Genomic DNA, 13,250 nt, shown 5'->3' with positions numbered 1-13,250 from the left:
GAGCAACTAAGCCCATGCGCTACAACTACTGAGCCTGCGCTCTAGAGCCCGTGAGCCACAGCTACTGAGCCCGCGCTCTAGAGCCCGCGAGCCACAGCTACTGAGCCCACGTGCCACAACTACTGAAGCCCATGCGCCTAGAGCCCGTGCTCCGCAACAAGAGGAGCCACCGCAATGAGAAGCCCGCGCACCGCAAAGAAGAGTAGCCCCTGCTCGCTGCAACTAGAGAAAGCCTGCGCACAGCAACGAAGACCCAACACAGCCCAAAATAAATAAAATACATAAATTTATAACAAAAAGATACATGTACCCCAATGTTCATAGAAGTCTTCTTTAAAACAGCCAAGCCATAGAAGCAACCTAAGTGTCCATCAGTAGATGAATGGATAAGGAAGATGTGGTATATATACAATGGAATACTACTCAACCATAAAAAGAATGAAATTCTGCCATCTGCAGCAACATGGATGGACCTAGAAGGTATTATGTAAGTAAAATAAGTCAGACAGAGAAAGCCAAATACTGTATGATTTCACTTAAATGTGGAATCTAAAAACCAAAATAAAGCAGAAACAGACTCCCAGATGCAGAGAACTGGTGGTTGCCAGAGAGGAGGGGGCCAGGGGACGGATGGAATAGGTGAAGGGGATTAGAAGATACCCATTTCCAGCTATAAAATAAATAAGTCACGGGGAGGAAATGTACAGCATAAGGAATATAGTCTATTGACTATATGTATATGATGTATATGATGTATACACATCATATCATATATCATATCATATATGATGTGTCACATCATGTATATGATGTATATGATGATGGATGGTAACTGGTCTTATTGGGGTGATTTCATAATGTATAAAAACATTCAATCACTATGTACCTGAAACAAACACAATATTATATGTTAATTATAACTCAATTTTAACCCCCCCCAGACTCCCTAAAAAACAAAGTGCAAGGAGAGGCCATGACTGCAGACAGGTGCAGGGGCCGGCGTTGTGGAGAGCTTCCTGAATGCTTCTCGCCCAGCATCACCTGCAGGACATTTACATTTTGTGTGGACACTGGCCCTGCCCCTCATCAGGTGAGAGCGGGTGGAGGGGGGCAGGCATCTGAGGGGAGGCTTCCAGCTCTCTCCGCTGGGCAGGGAGGCTGCAGGCATGGTGGGATTCCGAGGTCTATGCAGGCTGAAGGAGGGGAGACAAGCTGTGCTGGGCCGCCACCTGGTCACCTGCAGGAAGTGCTTTGTGGATGAGTGGCATGGAGGGAAGCTGGGAGGCAGAAGCTGGATGAATGAGCAGGGCTGCTGGGGAGGCGCTGGTCCAGAGAGCATCTCTGCTAGAGGGAGACTAATTAACCCCAGAGGAGGGAGCAGCCTGAAGGAGTCTGGCCTCAGCCTGGCAGCGCTCTCTCACCCTCTTCTGCTTCTCATTCTCTGACTCTCTCTCGTTTGTTTGCTACAGTTACTTAGCAAACTTGAGGCATCTAAGCTGAAACCCAGAACAAAACAGCGAAACCCCAAGTCTCCTTGCTGGGGTCTTTTTAGAAGACCCTGTGGCAAGTACATCAGAGGGTGGGCCTATGGCTTGGGCTTGCTGTGTGGCTTGAGGTACGTTACTCAACCTCACAGACAGCACAATGACAAGGACAATAACAAAACCAAGACAAAATTCACCGGCATTAGCTGAGGTGTACATGCCAGTGCTTTGGGAGAAAGACTCTGGTCTGTTATCTCCTTTAATCCTCTGGCGTTGGGGGGTGTATTTTGCTGGGTATATTTGTCCATTTTGTTGGCAAGAACACTGAGGCGCAGAGAGGTATAAACAGGGAGCTCAGGAGCTGGGATCTAAACGCACATCTGTTGGACTCCAGAGCCCGAGAAGTCAGCCCTCACTAGAATGTAAGCTGCACGAAGCTGGGTGTTTTGCCAGTTTTGTTTCCTGCTGTATCCCAGAGCATAGTATGCTCAGCTCATGGTAGGGCCTCAAATATTTGTCGAATGAATGAATGAATGTGGTGAAAGGCTGTTCACAGGACCTTGGATTAAAAAGACAAAAACCTGCAGTGGTGTCAAGGAGTGCCCTTGGCCTGGCCTAGCTCCATCTGCAGGGCAGGCCGTGCTCCACAAATGCATGCACTTGCAAAACAGTTGAATAAATGCACAAATGACCACCGGGATTCAGGGATGCTGACAGCATCCTCATCTGACACAGGGAGGTTCAGGACCCTGGAGGATGGGCAACATGACACAGATGATTCTGGAGCCTACCATGCCAGGCACCCTGGGCTCTAGCCTGGCTCTGGTTAGGACTATGCTGATTATATCGGCCTCTCTCCCTGCTTAAAATCCTTCCCTGTCTTCCACTGCTTGTTGGAGAAGGGCTACCCAACTCATGCTCAAATCCTGCAAAGCCTTCTGTGGTCTGTCCTGTACCAGTCAGGATTCTCCAGAGAAACAGACCAACAGGAGATACGAATATATTACATATACACATATAGTAATACATACACAGGGGGAGCGGGAGGGGGAGGGGGAGGGGAGGGGGAGGGGAGGGGAGGGGGAGGGGAGGGGAGGGGAGGGGGAGGGGAGGGGAGGGGAGGGGGAGGGGAGGGGAGGGGAGGGGGAGGGGAGGGGAGGGGGAGGGGGGGAGGGGAGGGGAGGGGAGGGGAGGGGAGGGGAGGGGGAGGGGGAGAGAGAATTTATTCTAAGGAAGGTCAGGCAGGCAGACTTGAAATTCAAGCAGGACTTTTATGTTACAGTCAGGAGGCAGAATTCCCTCTTTTCCAGGAAACCTCAGTTTTTGTTCTTAAGGTCTTCAACGGATTTTATGAGGCCCACCTCCACATTAGAAAGGGCCATCTCCTTTCCTTCAAAAGCCAACTGACTGTAGGTGTTGATGCATCTACAAAGTAACTTCACGACAACATCTAGCTCATGTTTGCCCAAACCACTGGGCACCACAGCGTGGCTGAGTTGACACACGAAATTAGCCCTTGCAGTTCCTGCCTGCCTCTCTGGTTCACCTTACAGCAAACTCTGCCTGACCTCTGGTTCCACCTCCAGTGACCTTACCCCTCCTCGAACGCCCCATGTTCCGCTTGGTACAGGGGCAGGTCTTTGCACCCGCTGGTTCCTCTTCTCCCTCCCTGTCTAGTTACCTCACATAGATGCTCAGGCCTCTGCTTGAGCATCGCTTCCCTGATACCATCCCCCGCACCCACTGGGGACATCCTTTATGTGAATTTGTGATGATGGGGCAGAACCATGTCTGTTTTGCTCACTAGAGCATCCTTGTACACTAGCGGGCAACAGTAGATGTTCAAGAAACATCATCTGTGTGATGAAGACCCCAGAACTCTCCAGGTGCTGTTGCATTTGGCACTGCGGAGCCAAGTGGGAGCTGCGAGGGAGCTGTTTTAAGTGCAGAATGTCCCTGGCGACCTGGCATTGAGGCTCAGAAGATGCGGAATCAAAAGGTTTCACTTCAGAAATGCAGACGCGGCTGTGTGAGAAAGCGCTCTTTGTAGGAAGCCCTTCATGAACACTCTGAACTCCAACGTCGCCTCTAGCCTGCAGCCCAGGCCCCGGAGGGACCCTTTCAGAAGACTGCACTCTTGCCCTGCCAGCCTTAGAACTACTAGAGCATTTCCAGCAGGTCAACCTTTGTGTTAATCTGCATTTAAATGCTCTGTTTCAGCCCCAGCGCAAGCACACGAGGACACAGCTGCCTCACATGAAAATCCACACAGAGCGCTGAATGGATTGTTCCCCGTTTCTGTTTCGAGCTTTGTGGTGCTGACGAGGGCCGCATAAAGATTTCTTCGACCTACTGAATGGTGAAGGAGGCGGAGAGCAGCCACCTTCCAGGAGCCCCAACTCCAAGCCAGGAGTCCGACTGGGGGCCTGGGGTGATGCATGGGCAGCTCTGGAGTCAGGCAGCTGAGCCTCATATTCAGGTTCCACTAGCTAATAGCTGTGTGACCTTGGGCAAATTAATTACCCTCTCTGAGCTTCTGTTTCCTCATCTGTAAAATGAGGTTGATAATAATCACCACCTTGAAGTGATTATGAAGATTAGATGGGACTTTCTGTGGAAAGCCTTGGAGCGGTGCCTGGCTCTAATACCTTTGAATTATTCAATACAGTTTGAATATATATATACATATGTATATACTTAACTTCTCTGAGCCTGCATTTCATCTGTTTACATGCACAGACACACTCATACATACACACACATGCACACACACATCTCCCCACCCCTTCTCAGCGAATTAAACTTAATTTTGTTTTGTAAGTTGGCAGCTCTGCCCGAGATAACTAATGAAGCCAAGGGAGCTGGAAAGCCAGTGCTGGAAACACTGAATCTGGACTCAGCCAGTGTCCCTGAACAAACGACCTCCAAGCCCCAGTTTTCTGGGCCTGCCCGCTTTCGCTTTCTCTGGCGTCTCTTTTCTTGCCTCCCTCTGCCCTCCCCAGATACTCCCTCTCCCCTCCAGGAGATGGTTTGGGAATAGGGGTGAGGGCTGCCCTCCTTGGCGAGCTCTGGAACCCACGTCTGGCACAGGGAAGCACCATCATTTCCAAAGCAGGAAATCAGGTCTCCTCCCAAAGCCCTGAAGTTTACCTTATAATTACGGCCAATTATCTTTGTCATTTCAATCTGTGTTTCGTGAGCTTTGGGGAAAAGCGTCCGAGGGCCTGTTTTCATGGCATTGTCTTCTCTTTGACGCGTGACACTTGGCACTCAATTAGCCCAGGAAGGAGGCATGTACCTGGGTCATTTCCTGCAGTCCCCACCCCAAGCCCAGCCCAGCCGGGAAAGGGCGTGGAGCTCATCACACTGCTGCTCGGGCACATCTCTGAGGGCACGGCCCCAGCCCAAACCCAGGGCTGACAGACTTTTTAGTGACTATCCCGACTTTTCCTTCTTTCACTTGGGTTGGCAGCCCTTGTTACAGCCTCGCTGAGTGTCAGGAGACGCCGGGAGCTGTAACACATACCCAGGAACCTCTCAGCCATTCTAGACCGGAGCGTGGTCAGCTTCCACCCCATGAAGCACTGGCAGAGCCAGAGGGCGTGTGCTAAGCTGGCCCAGAGGAGGGGGTGTGCCTGGGGTCCGGGCAGAGAGGGCCAGAGTGAGAGGTGGGCGGTGGCGTGCCCCGGCCGGGCCCTCTGGGTTTCCGCCAGCCCCTCTCCTGGCTCTGCCCCCTCCCAGCACAGGGCCTCAGCTGGGGCAGCCTCCCTCCCTTCCCATCATCCGCTCCTTGCCCTTTAGATTCCAGCTCCACCCCCGCCGCCCTCCCCAGAGCAGCTTTCTCCAATCTTCACATCGAAGTCAAATCTCCCTACTTTCGGATGTCATAGCAACCTTGATTCCTCTTTGTAGTGCTTTTCACGGCTGTCATGTCACATGTGCCTCTGAGATGACTGAGTGAATATCAACCTCCCCCACGAAACCGTGAGCCCACGCGTGGAGGGGTCATGCCTGTTTTGTGTACCGCTGTCTCTCCAGTGTTAGCAGAGTGCCTGACGCAAGCGGCACCCAACGAATATATGTTGAGTGAATGAACGGGAGACTGAACGTGGCTCGCATGCCTGTGCCAGTGCGTGGCGCTTACCGGGCCGCAGCTGCGCAGCTCCTGGGACATTCTCGAGAGGACTCCCTGCGCTTCCCAGGGGGCAGAAATAACGTTTCATCCACAATAGTAAGAGCCCTTCAGGAAGAGAAGGGCCTCTCTTTCATTTAACTGGGAGCTTCTGGGGCAGGAGGAGCCCCTGAGGAGTTAGTGTCAGGAGCTTGGGCTATGGAATAAGAAGGCTCCTGGGTGAAGAGTGAGCAGAACCCAGAACTAAGGTCTCATCTGTAAAATGGGTGTTTTTAAGGTAGAACAGGATCCTATTTGTAGAAGCGCTTGCTAAGCCATAGTGCCTGTGGGCCCATGTTTTGACGATTATCCTGTGCTGTTTCTGGTGTCAGACTGAGGGACTATGTGGGAATCTAGAAGGCACGGCGCAGAGCAGGGGACTGGGGGTGATAGAGAAAACGAGACAACAGCCCTCCCACTTGTACTCTAGATACTCGTCACCTGCCAGGCAGAGGCTTGGGGAGGGGAGCTTCCTGTCCCCGTGTGCAAGCTGCTGCCTGCCCCCGGCTGAGGCTCTGACACCACCTTGCTGGGACCCATTCAGGTAGGGCATCCCCAGGCTGTCTTGCTTGCAGGGGTGAAGTGTGACGGATGCCCGTAGTGGCGGGATGACGGGGTGTCGGTGGTGGTGGGGGGGTGTACTTACAGCTCCGTCACGTCCTTGGGGATGCCTTTGGGGAGGGTGCGGAGCCCCTTGTTGCTGCATCGCACCACCGTCTCCATGCAGGTGCACTGCTCGGGGCAGCGCGGCCCCAGCTGGCAGCTGCTCTCATCATTGCCTGTGGAGAGCCGGGGAGTGAGCATGGCGCAGGGCTGCGAGGCCCATTCCCCGACCCAGCTGCCTGCAGGAAAGGGAAGCTCTCCGCTTCGAGCCAGAAGTGGGAATGAGGAGCTTGCTGGTCTTATCCGTGGTTGGAAGGGAAAGAAGATGCACCTGGGCTGGGGAATAGGGCTGCCCATCTTCTACCACATTTAACATAAAACAAAGACGCTAAAAACTTGATTAACCAGGTGTTAGATATGGAAGAGGTTACTGTTAACCAGATCTGGATAAGCCAAATTGACTGAAGGAGTGGTCAGGGTAGGGACAGGGCCCTATCTACTCCCCTCCTTCTCCCTCTCTCCACACCTCCCACTATACAATCCCTCTGGCGTGGTCAATGTGTCCCCAAGCCCCCATTATACCTTAACCTCAGTTAATCTACAAACCAGTTCATCCGTCTCTAGATAACCTAAAGTTGACCAAGTGAAAACTGTGCTGGCTTGAATTTATGCAAACAAATATGCCCTCTGGAATCCTGACACTCAAAGCCTTGAATCTTCAGGTATTCGTACTGCCTAGCCAGTGACAGGAATTTCCCAGAAGCTCATCTTGAAGTCTGTTTCTCATGAGCACATACTCTCAGCCTCATGATGATGCAGGCAGGAAAACTTCGGCCCAGGGCTCCCATGTACAGTTGTGTAGGTAGCGTACTGCACAAGGGTGCCCCACCATCTAATGGGCGCCAACCTCACTGTGGATACGGCAGATTAAGATATTTGGTACAACAGTGTCTTCACAGATGGCTGTAAAGTACCTTGTTTTAACAAAAGCAGATTTCTGACTGATGGAGGTCAAATGTCTTTAGAAAGAGGCACCTGTTCTTAATTTGCACGACAGAGCCATGTGGGCTAGAAGCAGGCCTGCAGAGCCCTCCAGAGCTCGGGCTGCATGCTGAGGGCAGAGGAGAATCAGATCTCGGGGGGTCCTGACCTGCAGTTACCGCCTGCCTGCACCTCTTTTCTCTTGTAGCGTCCTTGTCTTCCCAGGCGTTGCTCCCCTGCCCCGCCCCCAGCCTTCTTACCTTCACAGGTGAAGTCCTGGATGGCCACGTCCTGGATGGGAATCTCCTTGAGGAAGAAGGGCTTCTGGCACCGGGGGTTCCCACTTACGATTCGCCTCTTCCTCAACCACTTGCCGAGCCAGGCCAGGTGGCAGTTGCAGTTGAAGGGGTTGGACAGGAGGTTTCTGGGAGGAGAGAAGGGCCCTCTCTGAATGGTTAGCCTCTACCCTTGTCCCGTGGGAGCCGGTCCTGGGATCCAGGTCTGCAAGCCTAGGGCCTGGCTCTCCAGGCAGGTCTGCTTCCGGTTCAGGGGAAGGAGAAAGGACGAAGGAGGTAGAAGGTCTGGGAAAAGGAAGGCAGACTCTCTTCTAAAACGCGGAGGCAGTCTTTGCAAGGGTCTCATTCCAGACCTCCGCGGATGGATACAGTCGCCATCCGTCTCTCCTTTGTTTGATGAGCTCCAGCTGAGTGAACTGCCTCAATTCCTCCCCAGAGATTTTCTTACACGTAGAGCCTTCACGTGTGCTGCTCCTCCCGCCGGGGATGAATTTCTCTACGGTGTGCCTGGGTGGCCCCTCCTCTTCCTTCAGCCCTCAGCTTAAATGACCCCTCCTCAAAGAAGCCCCTCATCTCAAGGGAAATGAAAAGTTCTGCCCTGTCCCGTTCTCCCCCCTCATTCCCCTTCATTTCCTCCACAGTATCCATCCGAGCTGGGAACCCCTCCCTCCTTGGGCTCTCAATTCCCGGAGGGGAGGGACCAGGTCTGTCTGTCCTGCTCTGTGTCTCCAAGAGCTAGCAGGACATCGGCATGGGCACTTTATACGAATCTGTCAGATGCAGTGATGGGACAGATGGAGGGATGAGGGCAGCTATCACTTTCTGAGGGTTTTCTAGAGGACAGGAACTGGGCTGAGTGCTTTATAAATCCATTCTCTCATTCAGACTTGTCACAGCAACCCTAGGAAGGAGGGGACAGTATTCTCATCTCACAAATGAGGAATGTAAAACTTAGGGAGGTGACAGAAGAGGGCTGGAGAGCCCTTGAGGGGCTGCGGTTTGACATGGCAATTAAGGTCTCGGGAGTCAGTCCTTCCTGGGGTTGATTCCGGCTCTGACGCTCAGTAGCTGTGAGAAGGTGGGCACGTTCCTTCCCCTGTCGGAGCTGGTTCCCTTCATGCTTTGTGACGCTAGCCCTCTTGGCATCTTTCGTGTCTTTGGATTCCCAGTGCAGAGGCATCCAGGAGGGGTGAGAAGTGGGCTGAGATCAACCAACCCACCCATGCTAGTTCTAACCCGCTGTCCTCTATCTTCATGTCACTCATTCATTCAACTCATCCACGTATTCAACCATTATATAATGGGCTTAGTGCCAGGCTCAGGTGTAGGCACTGAGGATAGAGGAGTGAACAAAACAGTCATATATCCCCGTACTTCATCCTTCTGGAACGTATGCTCCAGCTGATGGGAGGCAGACAATATGTAATTAACAACAAAAAGTACAGTATGTTAGGAAATGGTCAGTGCTATGGAAAAAATTAGAAGAGCAAGGCTGGAAGAACTGGGGGTGATAGCAGAGGGGTGGAATGGGGCTGAGGCAACTGACATTTGAGCAAATAATAGGAGGGGAGGGAGCCAGGGGGAGGGCTTTCCAGGTAGTGGGAACAGCCAGTGCAAAGTTCTAAGGTGGAAGTGGGCCTGGGGCGTGCGCAGAACAGTGAGGTCAGTGGGGCTGGAACGCAAGGAGGTTCTGAGGGGCTAGACGTGGGGCCTTTAGGACGTTCTGTAACTTTGGCTTTTATCGCCAGTGGGGTGGCTGTATGGGAGCATGACCACGGGCAGCAACAGGAGATGCAGCAATGGCCTTTCTCTTCTGTCTTCCCAAGGGTCTTTGGAGAAGGGAAGGGAAGGAAAAATGAACCACCAACTAAGGGTAACAGAGCCCCATAGAAATACTGTGAGAAACCGTAAAAGCTAACATGTGCTGAGTACGTTTTATATCTCAGGCCCCTGCTGTGCATTTCACCAATATTAACAAATTCAGTCCTCATGACAATCCTACGAGGTGGATTATGAGAAGGGACAATTAAAGCACAGAGAGATGAAGTAACCCTTCCAAGGCACACAGCTAACAGGAGGTAAACCAGGATATGGACCCAGAAAATCTGGCTCTAGAGCCCAAAGCTTTCACCATTATTCTAAACAGCCCCCCTTACCAATACAGTGAATACTGTGGGCAGAGATATTCGTCCAGAAAGCTAGATTCTAACTGGTTCTGATGCACATTTAAGCAGTCAGTGACATCAATTTAAAACCCCCGTCACGTCATGTCACCGGCCTGCTTAAAACCTTCTGTTGCTTCCTGATGTGTTTTGGATAAAGACCAAAATGGCCCACGGCAGTCCTGTAGCCTGGACCTGGTCTCCACTCCAGCCTTGCCCACTCTGTACTATGACCACGTTGGACTTTGCTCAGTCCTGCATATCTGCTCTGCTTCAACCTAGCACGGGGCCTTTGCACGTGCTCTTCCCGCCGAAAGAAATACACTTCCTGCTTTCGCAAACAAGCCAACTCCCACTCACCTTCCAGAGCATAGCTCCAGTGTTCCTCGACAAAGCCTATGTTAGGCTCTCATATCACCGTGGACCTCCCTTCTGTGGCAACTCGCTATGCTGTGAGCTCCAGGAAGGAGGGTCCACGTCTGTGAATCCTCAGTAGCAAATGGTGCCTGGCACATGGAGGGAGGCTGCCAAGTGTTTAAGTTGACAGATGGATAGATGACCTTGGGCCAAATATAGTGGGGTGTTGTGAGAGGAGAGGTCTGCAGGAGAGGAGCCCTGAATGAGTGTGCCATTGGTCCAGGGGGACTTACATGGTGGACAGGGAGACGAGCGTGGTGAAGGCTCCGGGGGTGATGGTGGTGATCCGATTGTCGTAGAGGGACAGCAGCCTCACTGAACTCAGGCCAGCAAAGGTGTCATTGCTCACACAGCTGATGAGGTTACTCCTCAGCATCCTGCAGGGAGAGGGGTGGGGTGAGTAAGCACGGGTGTCATCCCTTCCCTCCTATGACTGTGCCACACTGCGTGTGTGCGTGTGCGTGTGTGGTGGGATGCTTCTGCCAAATCCAAGCTCAGACCAGTCACATTGCTGGGGTTTGTCCTGTGATGGCTGGGCCTGGGTCCCCACTGGGGCCACCTGTAAACGTGTATGCACATTCTGGGCTGCAGACGCTGTATTTACAGTAGAAGCAGGTGTCATGCGTGTGTACGTGTACATATATATGTCGTATGGTGGTTAGTGTATGTATGTATATTTGGGGGAGGAGAGGGAAGAATCAAGATGTGGCTGTGGACATCAGCTTGTGTGTATGTGTGTGTGCTTATATGCACATGCTTGTTTGTGTATATCCACATGTTCCATGTGTGTCTATATGCCATTTCATGTACATGTGTAATGCCTATGTTTGTGTACATGTGTGAGTGTGTGCCTGTTTCTGGTATGAATCTACACCTGTGTATACACTAGGGCTAGTGTCTTTTAGTGTCTGTCTCTGTGTGTGTGTGTGTGTGTGTGTGTGTGTGTGTGTGTGTGTGTGTTGGGGGGAGCTTAGCATGCTACGTTCTTTCCCATCCAGGGCTTGGAAATGTCTAATGTCTCTCCGGCTCCAGGATTCAGAAGGCCAGGACAGCGCCCGGGCCTAGTCTGCTGCCCTCCAGCCCTCACAGCCCCTCTGATGCCCCTGCTCTCCCATCTCCCCCCCTCTGGCCTTGGCCCAGGCCCTGGGAACTCACAAGGTCTTGAGGCCGCTGAGGCCACGGAACACGCGCCCATGCACCGTTTCCAGCTGGTTCCCCGTCAGCATCAGCTCCTGCAGGCTGGCCGCTCCGTCGAAGGCACCCTCTCTCACCTCCTTGATCCTATTGTTACTCAAGTTTCTGGAAGGAGGGGACAGAACAGGTCAGGACGCAGGGAGGGAGTGGCTGGCCCTGCAGCCAGCTGGGGACTCTAAAGTGCCCCCTGGCCCGAGGACTGGCTGGTGAAGGCTCCACCTTGGGCTTCCCGATGTTTGGTCTTCAGCATCTGTGCCTCAGGAAGCAGGGAGCCCAGCACCCCCATGGGGTGTGGATGGGTGGATACCTGTGTGAAACAGACTGTGTAGCATTTGAAGTCTTTCAGTACAATTGTCTTTTCAACGCCCCGGGGACTGGCAGGTTTCGAATGGTTCTCAAACTTATTTTCTCTCTTCCACGGATACCCTCACTGAGTAGTGATTCTCAAGAGGAGAGCTGGAGGAAAATACAAAACATGCCTGCTCCCTACGGGGTGAGGCATTTGTAGAACCTTCGACGCTTTCACCATCTGAGATCCCTGATATACATGGACCCTTTCTAGTTACTACAGTCTGTGCACTTATTATGTACTAGGCACCACGTGAGGGGTTTGACCAACAGAATCACATCAGATCCTCCAAACAACGCCCATCAGATGGGCATTATTTTTATCATTGTCCTGTTTTACGGATGAGATGACTGAGGTTCAGAGAGACTCAGTAACCTACCCACAGTCACACAGCTGATAGCACTGGGATCGGAGACCATGCTTTTGGGCACATAGAAAAGCCTCCAGTGAACCGCTTTTCCCAAGTGAATGTTCCTCTGACGATGTGGATGCCCATCCCTTCCATTACTGCTCTGCAGAATTCAGGATTTGGAACGTTGTGTTTTCCTACGTGGGCTCGGTCCTTTCAAGTCTCGGTGCTGCCATTTCCAATACTGCCCTCGAGCTCTGAGAGCGGGCTCTTCCCTCCGACCCCCAGCCACCACGCGGCAGGCTGGATGGGATAACTGAGCAGCAAGCACGTCCTGCAGAACTGTAGGTGCTGCTAGCGGCCGGGGGTCTCCACAGACCACCCGGATGTTCAGGCCTGAAAGGTAGCCCCAGCTGGCTGGCTGGAGCAGAAAGTGATGGAGTTACAGAAGCTGAGGGAAGAATCCAGCTTCCCCAGCAAACATCCTGGGGGGCCTTGTTCTGTGAACAGGAGACCCGTAGGTGGAGACACAGCTGCTAACTGGCTGAGCACCCTGAGCTTGTTAGAACTGAGGGCTCAGGAGAGATGGACCAGCTGGCCCATTGTACTGCTGGACATACTGAGGCCCAGGGAGGGGAGGCCACTGCTCCTGGTCACAGAGCACTGAAAGGGACATAGTGCTCCATGAGTCCCTGGTACTACTGCTTCTCTCAAGTGCCCTCCTTGTGCAGCTCTGGCCTGACTCATGCACCCCTGGGGGTGAAGCCTCCTATAGGGATGGTTCAGAGCAAGTAAAGTTCAACTGGGCACCCAAGGGCTCGATACAGGTTGCCTGCCTGCCCTCTTCCCAAATAGGGACTGGGTGTGCGGGGGTGGCAATGCCCACACCTGTGGGCAGGTGTGGAGGAAACAGTTCCCAGCCTCGCATTGTCTGCTCCCTCTGTGCTGCTGGTCACGGCCTTCCTCGCCTCCCCCCTCCATCCTGCTGAGAAAACAGGTGCAAATACCCCTCAGAATCCCTCCCCTGAGATCTGACAGAGCTGGGAGATTCTCAAACTGGATTTCTGCTCCCTGCCTGACTCTCTTGCAACTCAGCCGGTCATCTTATAAATCCTGGTAGCCCTGGTCCACGATAACTCGGAAATGAAGGCAGTACACAGGGGAGACTGCAAATTACCCCCAAGTTCGACATGGGAGGAGAGAGAAAGACTTTCCCAGCAGCTATAACTCATCCAAATGCTGGA

At 52.7% G+C, this 13,250-nt stretch overlaps 1 protein-coding gene across 2 annotated transcripts in view; it reads right to left on the bottom strand.

The window, feature by feature from the left end:
* Positions 1-13,250, bottom strand: part of SLIT3 (slit guidance ligand 3) — a gene marked incomplete at its 5' end in the record, with an annotated part of 610,658 nt that overhangs the window by 70,151 nt on the left and 527,257 nt on the right. For both annotated transcript variants that reach the window (XM_082835732.1, XM_082835733.1), the window contains 4 exons: positions 6,302-6,434; positions 7,500-7,663; positions 10,348-10,491; positions 11,270-11,413. In XM_082835732.1, coding sequence (XP_082691858.1) covers positions 6,302-6,434; positions 7,500-7,663; positions 10,348-10,491; positions 11,270-11,413 — 585 coding nt within the window. The remainder of the gene's footprint in view (positions 1-6,301; positions 6,435-7,499; positions 7,664-10,347; positions 10,492-11,269; positions 11,414-13,250) is intronic.

Source organism: Leucopleurus acutus (assembly GCF_964270905.1).
Source record: "Leucopleurus acutus genome assembly, chromosome: 3".
In the NCBI taxonomy this organism is placed as follows: Eukaryota; Metazoa; Chordata; class Mammalia; order Artiodactyla; family Delphinidae; genus Leucopleurus; species Leucopleurus acutus.
This window is presented reverse-complemented; position numbering and strand designations above follow the sequence as displayed.